General features: G+C 44.5%; 1 protein-coding gene across 6 annotated transcripts in view; it reads left to right on the forward strand.

Annotated features, from left to right (window-relative positions):
* The window catches only part of garre1 (granule associated Rac and RHOG effector 1), a 200,728-nt gene that overhangs the window by 175,214 nt on the left and 9,373 nt on the right, over positions 1-16,141 (forward strand). For 4 of the 6 annotated variants that reach the window (XM_048605757.1, XM_048605759.1, XM_048605758.1 and 1 more), the window contains 6 exons: positions 326-423; positions 5,580-5,705; positions 6,495-7,546; positions 10,390-10,555; positions 11,698-11,829; positions 14,745-14,823. In XM_048605757.1, the coding sequence (XP_048461714.1) occupies positions 326-423; positions 5,580-5,705; positions 6,495-7,546; positions 10,390-10,555; positions 11,698-11,829; positions 14,745-14,823 (1,653 nt within the window). The remainder of the gene's footprint in view (positions 1-325; positions 424-5,579; positions 5,706-6,494; positions 7,547-10,389; positions 10,556-11,697; positions 11,830-14,744; positions 14,824-16,141) is intronic. The other 2 variants (XM_048605760.1, XM_048605761.1) reach the window with 1 other exon arrangement.

Consider the following 16,141-nt stretch of genomic DNA (forward strand, 5'->3'; position numbering starts at 1 on the left):
TGTTTTTCTATGTTTTTCTATGTTTTTCTATGTTTTTCTATGTTTTTATGAGTTATGCAATGGGCAAACAATGAAGGCCTCTCCCCTGATCATTATCAGAACATAGTGTTCTGTGTGCGCACGCCAACTGAGGGTGACCATCAATTGTAATCCAGGAAGGTCAGTGTCTTCAGAGAAGAGGGGAGAGTAATGGGTAATGGAAAGATACTTGTCCAGAACTTGAATAAGTCAGTAGAGCAGGAGTTATTTTCCCCCCAAAGGCAAGGATGGCTAGTGATGGGATGATTGTGAACTGTGATTGAATCTTTTTTTTTATACCTATCAGGTAGTGGTGGATACAGCGCAAATCGAGAATAAAGAAGCTTATGCCCCACAGATCAGCCTGGAGGGCTCCAGGATTTTGGTTCAGGTCCCTTCAACATGGTAAGTGTAATTGGTTATAAGTACTACATTGGTAGTAATCCATTCATTCACCTTTCAGGCAGTGAGAATTTACAAAAACACATACGGAGTAGTGTCTTCCAGTATTGATTTACAGCTAACTACTGCTGGTTCATTTTTTTGTGTGCATGCTTATCATAATGGGACCTCAACACTTTCTATTTAGGGCTTCAGGTGTCAGCATCAACAGTCTTAGGCCATGTGCAGCTTTGGTTAGATATTAAGAGAACCTCCCTCCATAATATACCAGTTTCATGCATCAATCTCAGGACATTGACTACGAATGGATTGGTGAGATCCGTTAGACAATAAAGAACATATCCATTAAGCAGGTCTTTGGGATATCTGATTTTCTTCTAGCCACATTTACTATTCTCTTGTCTTGACATAGATTGTGGTTTACACAGATGGTGTCAATAAAAGGAAGTGCCAATTTATTGATTAAATTCTGTGTGTTATAAAGTTTCTGTTTTAAGTATGTTGCAGCACTCAATGTTATTTGAACTGTAATGAGTACTCATCTGCTGCAATTTTCACTAATACCAAAACTATCATCAAAAATCTTTTTTCTCCTTTGACTTTTTCTGAAGGCTAGGATTTGTGCTGGCAGTGGGAGCAATGACCCCTTGTAATTATAGTGGGAGTACATAAATGATTTGTTTAACTGTGTGGCGCTTTAAATTTTTTTGAGTGGCTGCACATGTATAATTTAGTAGGATCTCCTCCTGCACCACTTGTGTTAGGTGTTTTGGGGTTGTGTGTCTGCACAACTTGGAGGGTACACTGGTCAGGCTGAGTGCTCACATCTGGAAAGGCTGCGCAGTGTGGCCAAATGCAGCCATCTGATTAGTTAACCCCTTAACTGTAATTGTCTCTGAGTATGGATTGAAGCAATAAAGATTATTAAGACAGAACTATAAATTGTCTTGATGTTTTGTTGGTGTTTACAATTTAAGATGACTTGAGGCTTTTCTGTCATTTTGTGGTGTAAATACTATTGTTTAACCCGTAAGGTCTGCCTGAAATTTCTTTCTTCCCTACAAGGAGTTAACACATTTAAAATAAGGTTAAGACTTCCATTTAAGTGTGGATGTTGGGAAGATGTTTCCATTGGTAGGAGAGACTAGGACCCGAGGGCGCAGCCTTAGAGTAAAGGGAAGACCTTTTAGAACAGAGATAAGGAGAAACCTCTTTAGCCAGAGAGTGGTGAATCTAAGGAATTCACTGTCACAGAAGGCTGTAGAGGCCAGGTCATTGAGTATATTTAAGACTGAGTTAGATTTTTGATTGACAAGGGGATCAAGGGTTATGGGGAGAAAGCAGGAAAATGGGGCTGAGAAACTTATCAGCCATCATTAAATGGTGGAGCAGACTCAATGGGCTGAATGGCTTAATTTCTGCTCCTATGTCTTATGGTCTTAATAGGGTTTTCATTTTGATGTATTAAGTGTTTGCGTGCCATTGTTATGGAGGCTGTGTAATTTCTAGGCCTGTTACATCATCAGTGTTTTCAGATGTAGTGAAAGAAACCAACATGCCTGTCCTGTGTAGGTGAGACTTTATACAGTCGGTTCTGCTATAGCGCAATAGTTGCTTTCCTGTGCAACAACATGTTATAGAAAATCGCACTATAGAAATAATGGGTGCTGTGGCAAATGCAGGGTTGGAGCTGACCACCAAAAAATATCACTGAAAATCGCTCAAAAACCTCTCAAAAGCCCAACACAAAGGATAGCACAGTTTGAATATATGTTTAATTCATATCTAATAATGAAAAAAAAAGTAAATTTAATGTCTTATGTTGAAAATATCTCAAGATGACTTGATGTGGGGAGGAGGTTTTGTGGTTGCTCTGTTGTTAATGCGGGGGCTGAGGGTTGTAATCATCATTGTCATTGTCATTGTCACCATCTTCAGGTGCAAGTGTGAGTGCAGGGTTAGGGTGAAATTTGGTTAATCCAGAAGTGGTTGGCTGTGGTTCATTGTCTTCTGACTGTTTCTTGGGGGTTGGCTTAAAAAAGACATCCAGTTTTTGCTGCTTTGCCCTTTTTCTTCTTTCATGAAGAAACTGTTCATAGGGTGCCAAGTAAGATCTTATTCCACGAACTGCTACCCTGCTGCGTTCTGCATTGTAATCATTGTCCTCTAAGAGCTGCAACTGCTTCACAATTTCCCTCAGGATAGAAGACAAAACAGAATTGGAAAACTCTCATGGTGCTGCATCCTGTACTTCATCTTCTTCATCTCCAGCTTCCACTCCTCCCTCAGTGACAAGTTGTTGTAGATCAGCTGTAGAGAGGTCTTCACAGTGGGACTCAAGCAGCTTTTCACCATCCTCACTCTCCACTTCTTTAAATCCAACTTGCTTTGCAAGAATAATCTTTGATTCTTGGGAGCTCCTCGGACAAATCAAAGGTTTTAAAATCTTGAAAAATATCTGGGAGAAGCTTCTGCCAAACTGCATGCAAGCAGTCCTTACTGACATCACCCCAGGCCTCCACCATAATGTCAATTGATTCTTGATGTTAAAGCTCTTCCACAATTGAAGAACACTGTCCTTATCCCCCTCAGTGGCTGCAATCGGCCTCTTTAAATGTGCGCCTTAAATAAAAAGCTTTAAAAGCTGCTATTGCACACTGGTCCATGGGTTGAAGGAGAGAGGTTGTGTTTGGGGGTAGAAATAGCACTTTAATGTTTTTAGAAAGCTCACCAATGGTGGGAGGATGGCTTGGCACATTATTCAGGATAAGGAGAATATTGAAATCCAAGATTTTCTTTCCTGCAATACTTTTCTAAAAACATCTTCCAAAACATCAACAATAAGGTCAGAAAAAAATTGTCCCGTCATCCAAACTCTCTTGCTTGACCTAAAGTAGATGCCTAGAGTAGACTTAAGGTAACTCTTCAAGGCTTGAGGGTTGGTGGAGTGGTACACCACCACAGGCTTAAGTTTTATGTCTCCACTGACGTTGGCACCCAGCAGCACAGTCATATAACCCTTTGCCACCTTAAAGCCTGGACCGTGTGATACTTTTATAGAAATGTAGGTTCTTGATGGCATTCTCCTCTAGTATAAACCTATCTCATCCAAATTGAAATTTTGATCTAAGCTGTAGTCTTCTTTGTCTTTTTTTTACTGTGGGAGAAAATGCCATCTCACTCCTCGCCTGCGCTGACAGCTTTGCCATGTAACTTTACGTTATGAAAAGCACAGTGGTTCTTAAAACCAGCCACTGCTAGCAGTAAAGGCAGGCACATCTGCAGGATTTTCAGCCTTTTTTGTTAGATTTTCATAAATTGATAAGGCTTTCTCTTTTATGCTGAGAAGGGTGGTCCCAGATCGCTTTTTCATTTGATCTTCTATTCACACACTTAGAAGCCACTCCACCTCCTCAACTTCCTTTGTCCATGACCTCACAGATTTGCTAGCACTCAGACTTGTTCCAGCAATACAGCTTGTTTTAATCTCTTCTGCATTGTCTCTAATGGTGCGTAAAGTAGACTCCTTTATTCCCTGTTACCAGAACAATATCACTGTCATTACACTCAAAATGCTTTATAACATCTAGCTTCTCTTCCAGTATTATAGCCTTTCTTTTATGTTCATAACCTGCTGTTTTATCACCAGGATGCTTCTTGCTAACATTTTTTCACTTTGTCCTTGCATTTTTGTGGGTAATAGGCAGAACTTGCAAAAAAAAAGGAATACTGTACCTCTTATAGTGCGATGATCGCGTGATGCCAGCAGGGAGACTCTTTCAGCGCTAACATTACACATGGTCAGGACAAAGCCCACAAAATGATCATGTGATGTCAACACGTACTCCTCCACGCACCGATGGAATCATGTTATAGTCAGCTTAAGTTCACGTTTTAGAAATAGCGTTCCCCTATTCATCAGTCACGTTATAGCCAACTTGTGTCGCCGGACAAACACAAGCAAAGGTGATTTCACTGACTCCGGCCCATTCGAAGGGTGGAAGACAGATATGAATACTCAAGTATGAGCAATTGTCAGAGCCCAAAAAATGCAGTAGGATGGCCAAAACACCACTTCAAGAAGGGGAGAGGGTTGCATAGTGATAAAATCGTGACTAGTAATCCAGAGCCTCAGACTAATGTTCTGGGAACATAGTTTCGAATCCCACCATGGCAGATGGTGAAATTTGAATTTGCCATCCTTCACTGATCTGGTTTATAGACTCATGACAATGTAATTTACTCTTAACTGCCTGTGGGCAATAAATGCTGGCCTGGCCAGCAATGCCCATATCCCATGACAGTGTAAAAGAGCACCAAATGCTCATAAGCCTGACATGAAGGGCCTAACCATCAATTCTCACATTTGAGAATCACTAGCTGATCACAGAGAGAAATGGCAACATCTCTGTAAGCAATTGTGCAGGCAACGAACACCAACCTAGTGATACCCTCTATGCTGTATTAGAGGACTTTAAGGTGCCGCTTTGTGCCAAATTCTCTAAATGATTTCTGATCTGTAGGCATTACTGCAATGTAGACATCTGCAGTACTGCTGCCTCACAGCACTAGGGACCCAGGTTTGATTCCAGCCTCTGGCGACTGAATGTGTGGAGTTTGCACATCCTCCTTGTGTCTGTGTGGATTCCTCCGGTTTCCTTCCACAGTCCAAAGATGTGCAGGTTAGGTGGATTGGTCATGGTAAATTGCCCGTAGTGTCCAGGGATGTGCAGGCTAGGTGGGTTAGCCATGGGAAATGCGGGAGTACTGGAGTGGGTCTGGGCGGGATGCACTTCAAAGAGTCAGAGTGACTCAATGGGCCAAATGGCCTGCTTCCACATAGTATGGATCTTATGATTCTATATCGTCTGAACGAAAGCATCTCTAACAGTGTGGTGCTCCTTCAGTATCCCACAGGGAATTTTGGTCTAAATTATGAACACAAGGCTCTAGATTGGGACTTATATTTGTGACTTTCTGACTCAAATGGGAGTGCTACCTGATGAGTCACAGCAACCATGTTTAAATTTAAAAATAAGCCGCTCATTTGTGACAGTTGCCAGCATTTGGAAGAAACCATAGAAATAAGGAGGTGGGGTGAAAATATCTTTGTGTTTTCTCTCATTCTCACCTTTTCGTCTAACCCCCATGCTCCCCAGGTGTTTGAAGGAGGATCCTGCCACCATGTCTCTCTTACAGAGATGCCTGGACCCTGAGAAAACGCTTGGGCTGGTCGATGTATTGTACACAGCGGTTTTTGACCTGTGCAGGTGGAAAGAGAAAAGGTACAGTAATGAACATTTTCAGCAGCTAGAACTTGAGAATCTTAGAAAGAGAGAACGCTCTTTAATCCCAGCCAGTGCATTCCTTTACATAGCTCAGCCTCACCACCTTCTTGTTTCAATCTCTTTATTGTACATTGACCCAACAATATGACAATTCGGCCTAACCAGTCTTTGTCAGTAATTGTCCCCCACAAGATCTGAAATCCTGATCTCATGAGCCTGTCTTGTTGTCTTTTTTATTCCCCCAAACCTGTATTCCCTGTGCCTTTTTATTTTTCCATTTCTTGAGTCATTCAGCTTTCTGCTTCTTCAGTTAGATCTGTTCATACAATCAGTAGCCTTACAACCTTGTGATTGTTTTTTTTTCCCTTTTAAGAAGGATTTCTCCTCTTTCCTAAAGCTTGCACACTTCATCTTGTCCCTCTTGTTCTCAACCTACTCAGTTACTGAAAACAGAAGCTGATGGGTTGATCAAATTCATTCCTGCTGTTCACTTCTGTCCCTGTCTCACAATCAATTCTGTAATTCTGTTGTGACTTAAGAGTGGAGAAAAAGCCCACTGATCTCCTTTCTCTCTTTTTCCTGTTCTTGTTACTAATTCACTGACTCATGGAGAAATAACCTCATTCATATTCCGGCTGAATCCTAATTTTGAACACCTACTACATCTCCTCTCCTTGCGTCAGTGAATATAGAACAAGTTGTGTTTAGGTTTGTTTTTCCTTTAAATTCATAGAATACGATATGGAAGTGTTGGTGGTAAGTTGTTGTTTTTGTTTACTGTTGCAGGGAGCAAGTTTTGCCAAGTATCCAGATTCAGCTACGACGGGAATGCACTGACTTTGGGACTCATGTGGATCTTCCTACAGCAAATGGGGCTATTGTTAAGTCCTCTGGTGGACTACAGAAAACTTTTGCGAAACTGACCTCTCGTTTCACGAAGCGAAATTCCTGTAGCAGCAGCACAAGTAACAGTAGCAGTAGTGGTGGGAGCTTTTCAATCCCAAATACACCTTCTAAGAGTAACTTCTCCATTAATAGCTCTGAGGAGGAGCGGAAAGCCAAGCTGCCCAACCACTCAGATTTGAGGATGCAGAGCATTTTGAACGTTGGAAGTTTCCCAAAGACGGTTGATTCGCAGGAAGCTTCCCAAAGCACGTCCAACCCAATGGTCAATGGTTTCTCTGTGGACAAGAGGGAAATATTTTTCAAAGGGGATGATGGGAAGGATGATCAAGGCATAAAGTTGCCAAGCGACCAGGAAATGCAGGATGTTATTGACTTCCTCTCTGGGTTCAACATGGGCAAATCCCAAAAAGCATCACCACTCATTAACAGAAGGGATTCGGTCACAGTACCAGAGCGGAAAGCAGCTACCCTGCAGCAATCACAGACTGTACCACACACTCCATTGCCGAATTCTCATCAGGTCGCACAGCGCCAACATCAGCACCAGCAACAGCAGCAGCAATTGCAATATTACCAGCATCTCCTCCAGCCCATTGGGCAGCATCCACCGTCGGCACGACCACAGACTCCTCGAGCCCCTGGGAAATGGCCTAATAGTACGTCTCAGCAGACATCACAGAGCCCAGGTTCTGGACTGTCTCCAATTGGGTCTATGAGCCAGTGGAGCAATATTGCTGTGCATTCTGACTTGAGTTCAGACTTGTACAGCCTGGGTCTTGTTGGCAATTACATGGATAACATCATGGACAATGTCATGTCTGACATGTTGGGGCCAAAAGTGGCAAACACCAGGAATAACACTTGGCCCAACCGGGTGCAGAGTGACGGGGTGTTTGGGATGCTGGGAGACATTCTGCCTTTTGATCCTGCAGGTAAACATTTTGAAGCGGTTTTCCCGTCTTTGTTTTAAAAGACCTCAGCCACAGTCAGCCATGTGGTTTGTTGTGCTGAAGGTCTAAGATTTATTCTGTGCTCTTGTTGAGTTAGCAGTGAAGCTTTAAAAACAGAGACTTTGTGTTCATGAGTGCAATATTGAAGAGTTTCCACTTCACCTAGTACAAAGCAACATACCTTCAGAGTCAGTCTAGAAAAGAAAGCATTACATCAGAGCAGTTAGGAGGGTTAACAGCTATAGGGATTTTCCCTTTTAGTGTTCCCACAGAGTCATTCACATCTTTTGTTCCTAAAAGGATTAGGTAACTTGTTGAGAGATGGTAGGAACTGCAGATGCTGGAGAATCTGAGATAACAAGGTGTAGAGCTGGATGAACACAGCAGGCCAAGCAGCATCAGAGGAGCAGGAAAGCTGACGTTTTGGGCCTAAACCCTTCTTCAGGAATGGGGGAGGGGAAGGGGGTTCTGAAATAAATAAGGAGAGAGGGGGAGCCGGACAGAAGACGGATAGAGGAGAAGATAGGTGGAGAGGAGACAGACAGGTCAAAGAGGCGGGGATGGAGCCAGTAAAAGTGAGTGTAGGTGGGGAGGTAGGGAGGAGATAGGTCAGTCCAGGGAGGACGGACAGGTCAAGCGAGCAGGATGAGGTTAGTAGGTAGGAGATGGGGGTGGGGCTTGAGGTGGTAGGAGGGGATAGGTGGGAGGAAGGACAGGTTAGGGAAGTGGGGACGAGCTGGACTGATTTTGGGATGCGGTAGGGGGAGGGGAGATTTTGAAGCTTGTGAAGTCCACATTGATACCATTGGGCTGCAGGGTTCCCAAGCGGAATATGAGCTGCTGTTCCTGCAACCTTCGGGTAGCATCGTTGTGGCACTGCACGGGGCTCAGGATGGACATGTCGTTTGAGGAATGGGAGGGGGAGTTGAAATGGTTCGCGACTGGGAGGTGCAGTTGTTTAGTGCGAACCGAGCGTAGGTGTTCTGCAAAGCGGACCCCAAGCCTCTGCTTAGTTTCCCTGATGTAGAGGAGGCCACAACAGGAACAGCGGATGCAATATACCACATTAGCAGATGTGCAGGTGAACATCTGCTTGATGTGGAAAGTCTTCTTGGGGCCTGGGATGGGGGTGAGGGGGGAGGTGTAGGGGCAGGTGTAGCACTTCCTGCGGTTGCAGGGAAAAGTGCCAGGTGTGGTGGGGCTGGAGGGGAGTGTGGAGCGGACAAGGGAGTCACGGAGAGAGTGGTCCCTCCTGAAAGCAGATAAGGGTGGGGAGGGAAAAATGTCTTTGGTTGTGGGGTCAGATTGCAGATGGCGGAAGTGTCGGAGGATGATGCGCGTCCTCCTTGGATTGACCTATCTCCTCCCTACCTCCCCACCTACACTCACCTTTACTGGCTCCATCCCCGCCTCTTTGACCTGTCTGTCTCCTCTCCACCTATCTTCTCCTTTTTCCATCTTCTATCCGCCTTCCCCTCTCTCCCTATTTATTTCAGAATCCCCTTCCCCTCCCCCATTTCTGAAGAAGGGTCTAGGCCTGAAACGTCAGCCTTCCTGCTCCTCTGATGCTGCTTGGCCTGCTGTATTCATCCAGCTCTACACCTTGTTATCTCAGGTAACTTGTTGAACCTGCTTACCTGGTGAGTTAAGTGTAAATTTCTGGCTGATTAGATCAATAAACAACATGGTCTTTGCCCTAAAGCACCTGCTAGAGAAAAAAGTCAAAACCTTCTTTTCCGTTATGGATCTTACAAAGGCTTTTGACCAGGTCAGTGGAAGGACTTTTTTTTTCTACTTGCTGCAGAGCTGGATGCTACTCAGTCCTCCTCCCATCTAATTTCATCATTTTATAATGTTATAATCCAAACTAAGAGTCGCTGAGGATTTACAACCCTGAAATCCATAGTTATGTCCAGTAGGTGTGTGTTTTAATATCCTCACCCACTAGGTAGTGGAGCACTTCAGAGTGACAGCTCACGGTGTTTCCAAGCACTCACTAACGCTGAATGTAGATGGTCAAACATGGAACTGTGGGAAAGATGGGTACGGAGTTGGCAGCAATAAAGACTTGGGAGAGGGGTGGCAAGCTGGAGATTGAGCAGTTGTTTGATGTGGTAGAGGGGCCGCAGACTTTTCCTCACGTAGTGAGGGTCATGATGTGTTGATGACAGATTTGAAAGGAAGTGGTCAATGCTGGGGGGGAGAGAGAAGAGTTAACGCAGGGCCAGAATGAAGTAAGTAGTTCAGTGGGCACATGACTGAAAGAGCAGGTCTCAGCTTTGGGGGAATAGGAGGGGAGATGGGAGAGAAATGAGTTCTCCTGTCACCCCAACTGTAATGAGCTGACCGATCACGAGAATTGAATCTGGTTCTTCGTTGCTTTGTACAACCCTCTTCCCCATTGCCTTTATGACCTTCAGAGGTATTTCTGAACTGTGTCCCCGGAACAGGCTTACTTATGAACTGTCATGAACCCCTCCTGCTCCAGGATTAGGGACACTACACTGCACCACAAGAACCCTCGTAACAATCTTTTTTTTAATTTAATCGATTTTTCTAATCAACTTGTTCAAAGATGTTATTACACACCTCTCGAGCAGGTGGGACTTCAACCTGGGTCCCCTCGTCCAGGCGTAGGGACACTATCACTGCGCCACAAGAGTCTGGTACAATCTATTTATCCTGTCCTGTGATTGTGAACAAGCAACTGAAGTTAATTTGTTGTCAGTTTGGTTAATTGTTCAGCTGAATTATCTAAATAGAAGAGAATTGTCTCAAACAGTCTCAAATTTGATGCGATGGCACTCCCCTCCCTCTCTCTCTAGTTGGTTCAGACCCAGAGTTTGCCCGCTACGTAGCTGGTGTTAGTCAGGCGATGCAGCAGAAACGACAAGTGCAGCATGTCCGACGGCACAGCACTGCAAGGACTAACTGGCCTATCACTGACGAGCCTCACCGAACGTGGCAGCCGTCGGAGTGCTTCACTGAGGGGTAAGTGATGTACGTCCGTCTCAAAGGCATAGGGTATGCCAGAGCAGGAATTAGTCTTACTCTATGCACGTGAGCAATAGTGGAAAACTTTACGTGGATAGCCTTTGTGTGAGAGTGCGGGTCTGGGTTTATGGAGACAGATGGGAGAACTGGGTGGGTGTATGTTGTTAGTGAGGAGGGAATTTTTGTGTGTCATGTGGTGCATGTGAAGGTGTGTCATGGAAGCATGGAGCTCAAATGGAGGAAGAGTGGGTGTGAGAATGGGGTGGAGGAGTTATGGAAACATTCTCAGTTCTAACATCTGTCAAATGCAGTGACTAGCATTCTTTTCCACTTATGTCTAGAAACTCTTGCTGCCACTCCCACCATTTCATGTACCCATGGCTTCCTGCCATCCTGTACCTGGGTAGGGTAGCAAACTTGGCAGCTGACTGTCCCTGTAATTGCAGTGGTTGTTAAGCAAGGGTTGGTGTTGCCAGCTCCAGCACAAGATGGGGACAAGTGCAAGTGAGAGACCTCCAAACAAGAGGGCAGGCTTTCACGGAGTTGCAGAAGGTCCTACTACACCCAGTCTCTGTAACTTAATTTATCTCCGAGCAGAATGGTGCCAAGTCATCTTGAAGGGCATACTGGGTCCCAGATGTTTGATGCACTTTCAATTGATGTTTGCCTTTGTACATTGTGGGGACGATTTTTCATTTGGTTTCAGCAGTGGGGGTGTAATTCGCTCCTTTATCTCCAGGATTAAAGAAGGAGAAGAATTGATTTGGGTTCCTGATCTGTATCTAATGAACCCTGATTGGATGAGTGCCATGGGATGAGACCCTCTTTAAAAATCTAGTTGAATAGCTGTCCAACTTCTGGTTTGAAGAGTGCAGAACATACTTTATGGAAGTGCAGCTTCAGGATTGGGAAGAACAAAACTAATCCTCTATTCCCTCCCAGCAAAAGGTGGGACTGGAATTTCTAGTGTGCATTGTAATGTGTGCCAGCAGTGGGTTTTTCCCTTCAATAATTTTCTCTTCTACTTCCTTGACCAAATGGCACTTGTTAAATACAAGGCTTGGATCTGTCGCGCTGATTGTGTGTGTGTGTGTGTCTCTCTCTCTGCCTCTCCCCACTCCTATCCCTGTATTCTGCAGAGATATGATGAGTTGGTCAGGGACCCAAGGAGATTCTGCCAGCTCCAGTGATGAGGCTTCTTCTGCAAATGGAGACAGTTTGTTCTCCATGTTCTCAGGGCCTGACCTTGTTGCTGCTGTCAAACCGAGAAGGTAAGAAGTAAGTTTGGTGTGATGAGAGAGGTCATCAGCCTGAAACATTAATTCTGTTTCTCTACACAGATGCTGCTTGACTTCAGCATTTTGTACAAATACATTAAAGGCCCAACTTGATTTAAAGTATGGAAACATTTTAAGTGCAAGACTGTCCACAGTCTGCGAGGTGTTCACTGTCTCAGAATTCAAAGAAATTTCAATCCTTTTCTTGATTAATTCCCAGACATAGTGAACTTATGAGATACTCAATTCGGGTTCTGATTTGAGGATCTAACTAGTAATGATGGTTGGGCTCTGAGGTTCATTTCCAAACTTCCAGAGCCTCAACCTGTTTCCTTTCAAACTTAAACTGAGTGGCCTGTGTCAAACAGAACGTCCCTTTTAAATTCCCTGTACAAGCAATAAACATAAAATGGGAACCAGAGATCAGAATCAGAAAGAGAGTCAGGATTTTCAACTACTTTAAGGTAGAACAGAAATATAATTTGAATCAAAATAGGATTAAAATGACGGCAGCCGTGGCTTTCAGAGCAGAACTTACAGGGATTACACAGTTTACACACGAGCACACTCATTATCACTGCCAGTGATCAGGGAGATACTGTTAACAATAACAAGCTGGTTCTGGTCACAGGTAGAGGAAAACAAAAGGTGTCATGTTATTGACGTGTAGCTGGACTTGTGAATTGCAGGTGTAAGGACGTCATGAAATTGGATGTGGCAATATATGGAGTCACACATTTCGGTCTCCATACCATGTAAACAGAAAACAAGATTGAAGGGAATGAAGAGGAGAGATCTGGGGTGGATTGATGAACACGAAGAGATTGGATTTTGTGATCTGAGGAAGGGTTGCTCAGTCCAGAAGTTTCTCTCAAAATCCCCACCCCAAAACTTGGGACGGCACGGTGGCTCAGTGGTTAGCACTGCTGCCTCACAGCGCCAGGGACCCGGGTTTGATTCCAGCCTCGGGCGACTGTCTGTATGGAGTTTGCACATTCTCCCCTTGTCTGCGTGGGTTTCCTCTGGGCGCTCCAGTTTCCTCCTACAGTCCAAAAATGTGCAGGTGGATTGGCCATGCTAAATTGCTTGTAGTGTTTAGGTGGGTTATAAGGGGATGGGTCTGGGTGGGATGCTCCAAGGGTCGGTGTGGACTTGTTGGGCCGAAGGGCCTGTTTCCATACTGTAGGGATTTAAAAAAAAATTTCATCACCTCCTTACACCCGCAATTCACAAGTCCAGCTACACGTCAATAACATGACACCTTTTGTTTTCCTCTACCTGCGACCAGAACCAGCTTGTAGACATCAAGGCTGCATTAACCGATTGTGACATCAAGGAGCTCTGGCTAAACCAGGTCAATGGAAATGAGACCAAAGTCTCTCCATTTATTAGAGGCAAACTTAACAAGAAGAAAATGGTTGTGGTTGTTGGAGGTCAGTCATCTCAACTCCATCTCTGGAGGAGTTTCTCCAGGTAGGTACTTTTCATCAACCTGTTCAGGGGTGTTATTGTACATCTCTGCAGCAGCTAACACTTGTGCCCGGCTTTCTTACTACTGCACCATGAGCCCCAAGTTCTTCATTAACATGTTCCAAGATGTTACTTCACACCTTTGGAATAGGTGGTACTTGAACCCAGGACTCTTGGTCTAGAGGTAGGAATGCTACCACTGCACCACTAACTCCCTTGAACAAGTTCCTCAGGATAGTGTTCTAGGGCCAACCATCATCAGCTGCTTCATCAATGACCTTGCCGCCATCATAAGATCAGAAGTCACCAATTATTACACAACGTTCAGCACCATTCACAACTCCTCAGATTCTGAAGCAGTCCATGTTCAAATGCAGCAAGAACTGGATAATATCTGGGCTAGTGCTGACAAGTTGCAAATAACATTCATGTCATACAAGTGCTATCAAATGACCATCTCTAACAGAAGACAATCTAACCATCACCTCTTGACATTACCATTGTTGAGTTCCCCCTGTCAATATCCTTGATTGACCAGAAATTGAACTTGTCTAGCCATTTAAGTGCTGTATCTACAAGAGCTGTTTAGAGGTTAGGAATCCTGCAGTGAGTAAGTCAAATCCTGACTCTCAAAAGCCTGCCACCGTCTACAAGGCACAGGTCAGGACTGTGATGGAATACTCCCACTTGCCTGGATGGGGGCAGCTCCAACAACACTCAAGAAGCTTGACGCCATCCGGGACTTAGCAGCTCATTTGACTGGCACCACGTCCACAGATATCCACTCTCTCCACCCCCATGCTCCGTGACAGCTGTGTGTACTATCTTCAAGATGCTACGGAGAAATTCACCAAGGCTCCTTAGACAGCACCATCAAAACCCACAACCACTGCCATCGAGAAGGACAAGGGCAGCAACAAATGGGAACACCACCACCTGCATGTTTCCCTCTGTGTCGCTCACCATCCTGACTTGGAAATATATTGCTATTACTTCACTGTCACTAGTTCAACATCCTGGAATTCCCTCCCTAACAACATTGTGGTCTACCTACCTACAGCAATGGTTCAAGAAGGCAGCTTCTTCATTACCACCTTCTCAGGAAACTAGGGATGGGCAATAATGCAGCCTCACTGTTGACAACCACATTCCATAAGTGAATAAATAAAAAAGAATGTAGCACTCAATGCTGTAATGCTGCATGTGTGTGCACTGCTCCATCTCATAGTAGCATTGGCCTTAAACACAGCCTTTCCAAAATGCCAAGAATGACTGCACTTTATAGGATACTGTCACCATAAAGTACTTCGTAAGATCCTGAGGTTGAAAGATTTGTTTTAGAATTTTCTTTCTCTCTCTGAGACACTCCTTTAATAATGAGAGGGGCCCATTATGTGTCTATTTGTCCAAAAAATCATCTTTACTATTCTGTTCTGCAGAAAGCACAGCAGTGGTGACCAAGAGACTTCTACTCTGCCATCTCCTCCTGTCTTACCCACACCAGATGATTTTGGCCAGGTATGGACACAAACCTTATTTCTCCTCTTTCTAAAATTTTATGTTTTGCAAAAATGTAAAAATATATGGTGTTTCCTGTGGTAAATCATCCCCTTTCCTCTGCCATGGGCAGAGATAGCTGGACACGCATCCTGCTCTCTGTAGACACCGCTCTGCAAAACCTGCCAGATGTGGGTTTATGAATGTGATTTCATTGGGCTAAAGGTACAATTCATTTCTAGGGTATAGTTCCACTTGTCCCAGAGCTGTGGAATCACGAGGAGTAACAATTTATAAGAGCATAGGAAATAGGAGCAGGAGTAGACCATTCAATCCTCCTCCACCATTCAAAACAATCAAGGCCAATCGGATGCTTCAACTCCACTTTCCTGCTCAATTTCCTCCAAGACCAACAAACTGTCTGCCCAGTCTTAAATATACTCTGTACTGCAGCATCCAAAACCCTCTGGGGTAGGGATTTCCAAGTGTTCACAACCCTTTGAGTGGAGAAATTACTCCATATCTCAGTCCTAAATGGTCGACCGTGTGTCCTAGATTCCTTAGCTAGGCAAAGCAACCTCAGTGTCGATCTGTGAAGCCTTTTCCGAATCTTGTACATTCTATTGAAATTGCCCTTGAGAATGATTATTCTAAACACCAGGGATTATAGGCCCAGTTTATTCAGACTCTCATCATTGGACCACCCTCAGATCCCTGGAACCATACAGAGACCAAAGCTGCATGCAGAATTCTAAACGTGGTCTCGCCAAAACCCTGTGCAATTGTAACAAAACTACTTCATTCTTATATTGTAATCCACTTGCAATAGCTGCAAGTTAACTTCTGCATTTCTTATATGAGAGTGCCCAAGTCTCTCTCACATCAGTTTTATTCATTTCGCACCTTTCTAAAACTATTCTGTTCTTCTATTGTTACAATCAAAATGAATAGAATAGAATAGCATAGAATCCATACAGTGCGGAAACAGGCCCTTTGGCCCAACAAGTCCACACCGACTCTTGGAGCATCCCACCCAGACCTATCCCCCTATAACCCACACACCCCTGAACACTACAGGCAATCTAGCATGGCCAATCCACCTAGCCTGCACATCTTTGGACTGTGGGAGGAAACAGGAGCACCCAGAGGAAACCCACGCAGACACGGGGAGAATGCGCAAACTCTGCACAGACAGTCGCCCGAGGCTGGAATCGAACCCGGGTGAGGGGTGCTAACCACTGAGCCATGTGCCGCCTAGAATAGCCTTTCACCACCTGACATTATATGCCATCAGCCCCTTGTTGCTGCGCAAAAACTGTCAATATCTCTTTGCAACTCT

This window comes from Rhincodon typus, chromosome 15, assembly GCF_021869965.1.
Source record: "Rhincodon typus isolate 14 chromosome 15, sRhiTyp1.1, whole genome shotgun sequence".
NCBI lineage: Eukaryota > Metazoa > Chordata > Chondrichthyes > Orectolobiformes > Rhincodontidae > Rhincodon > Rhincodon typus.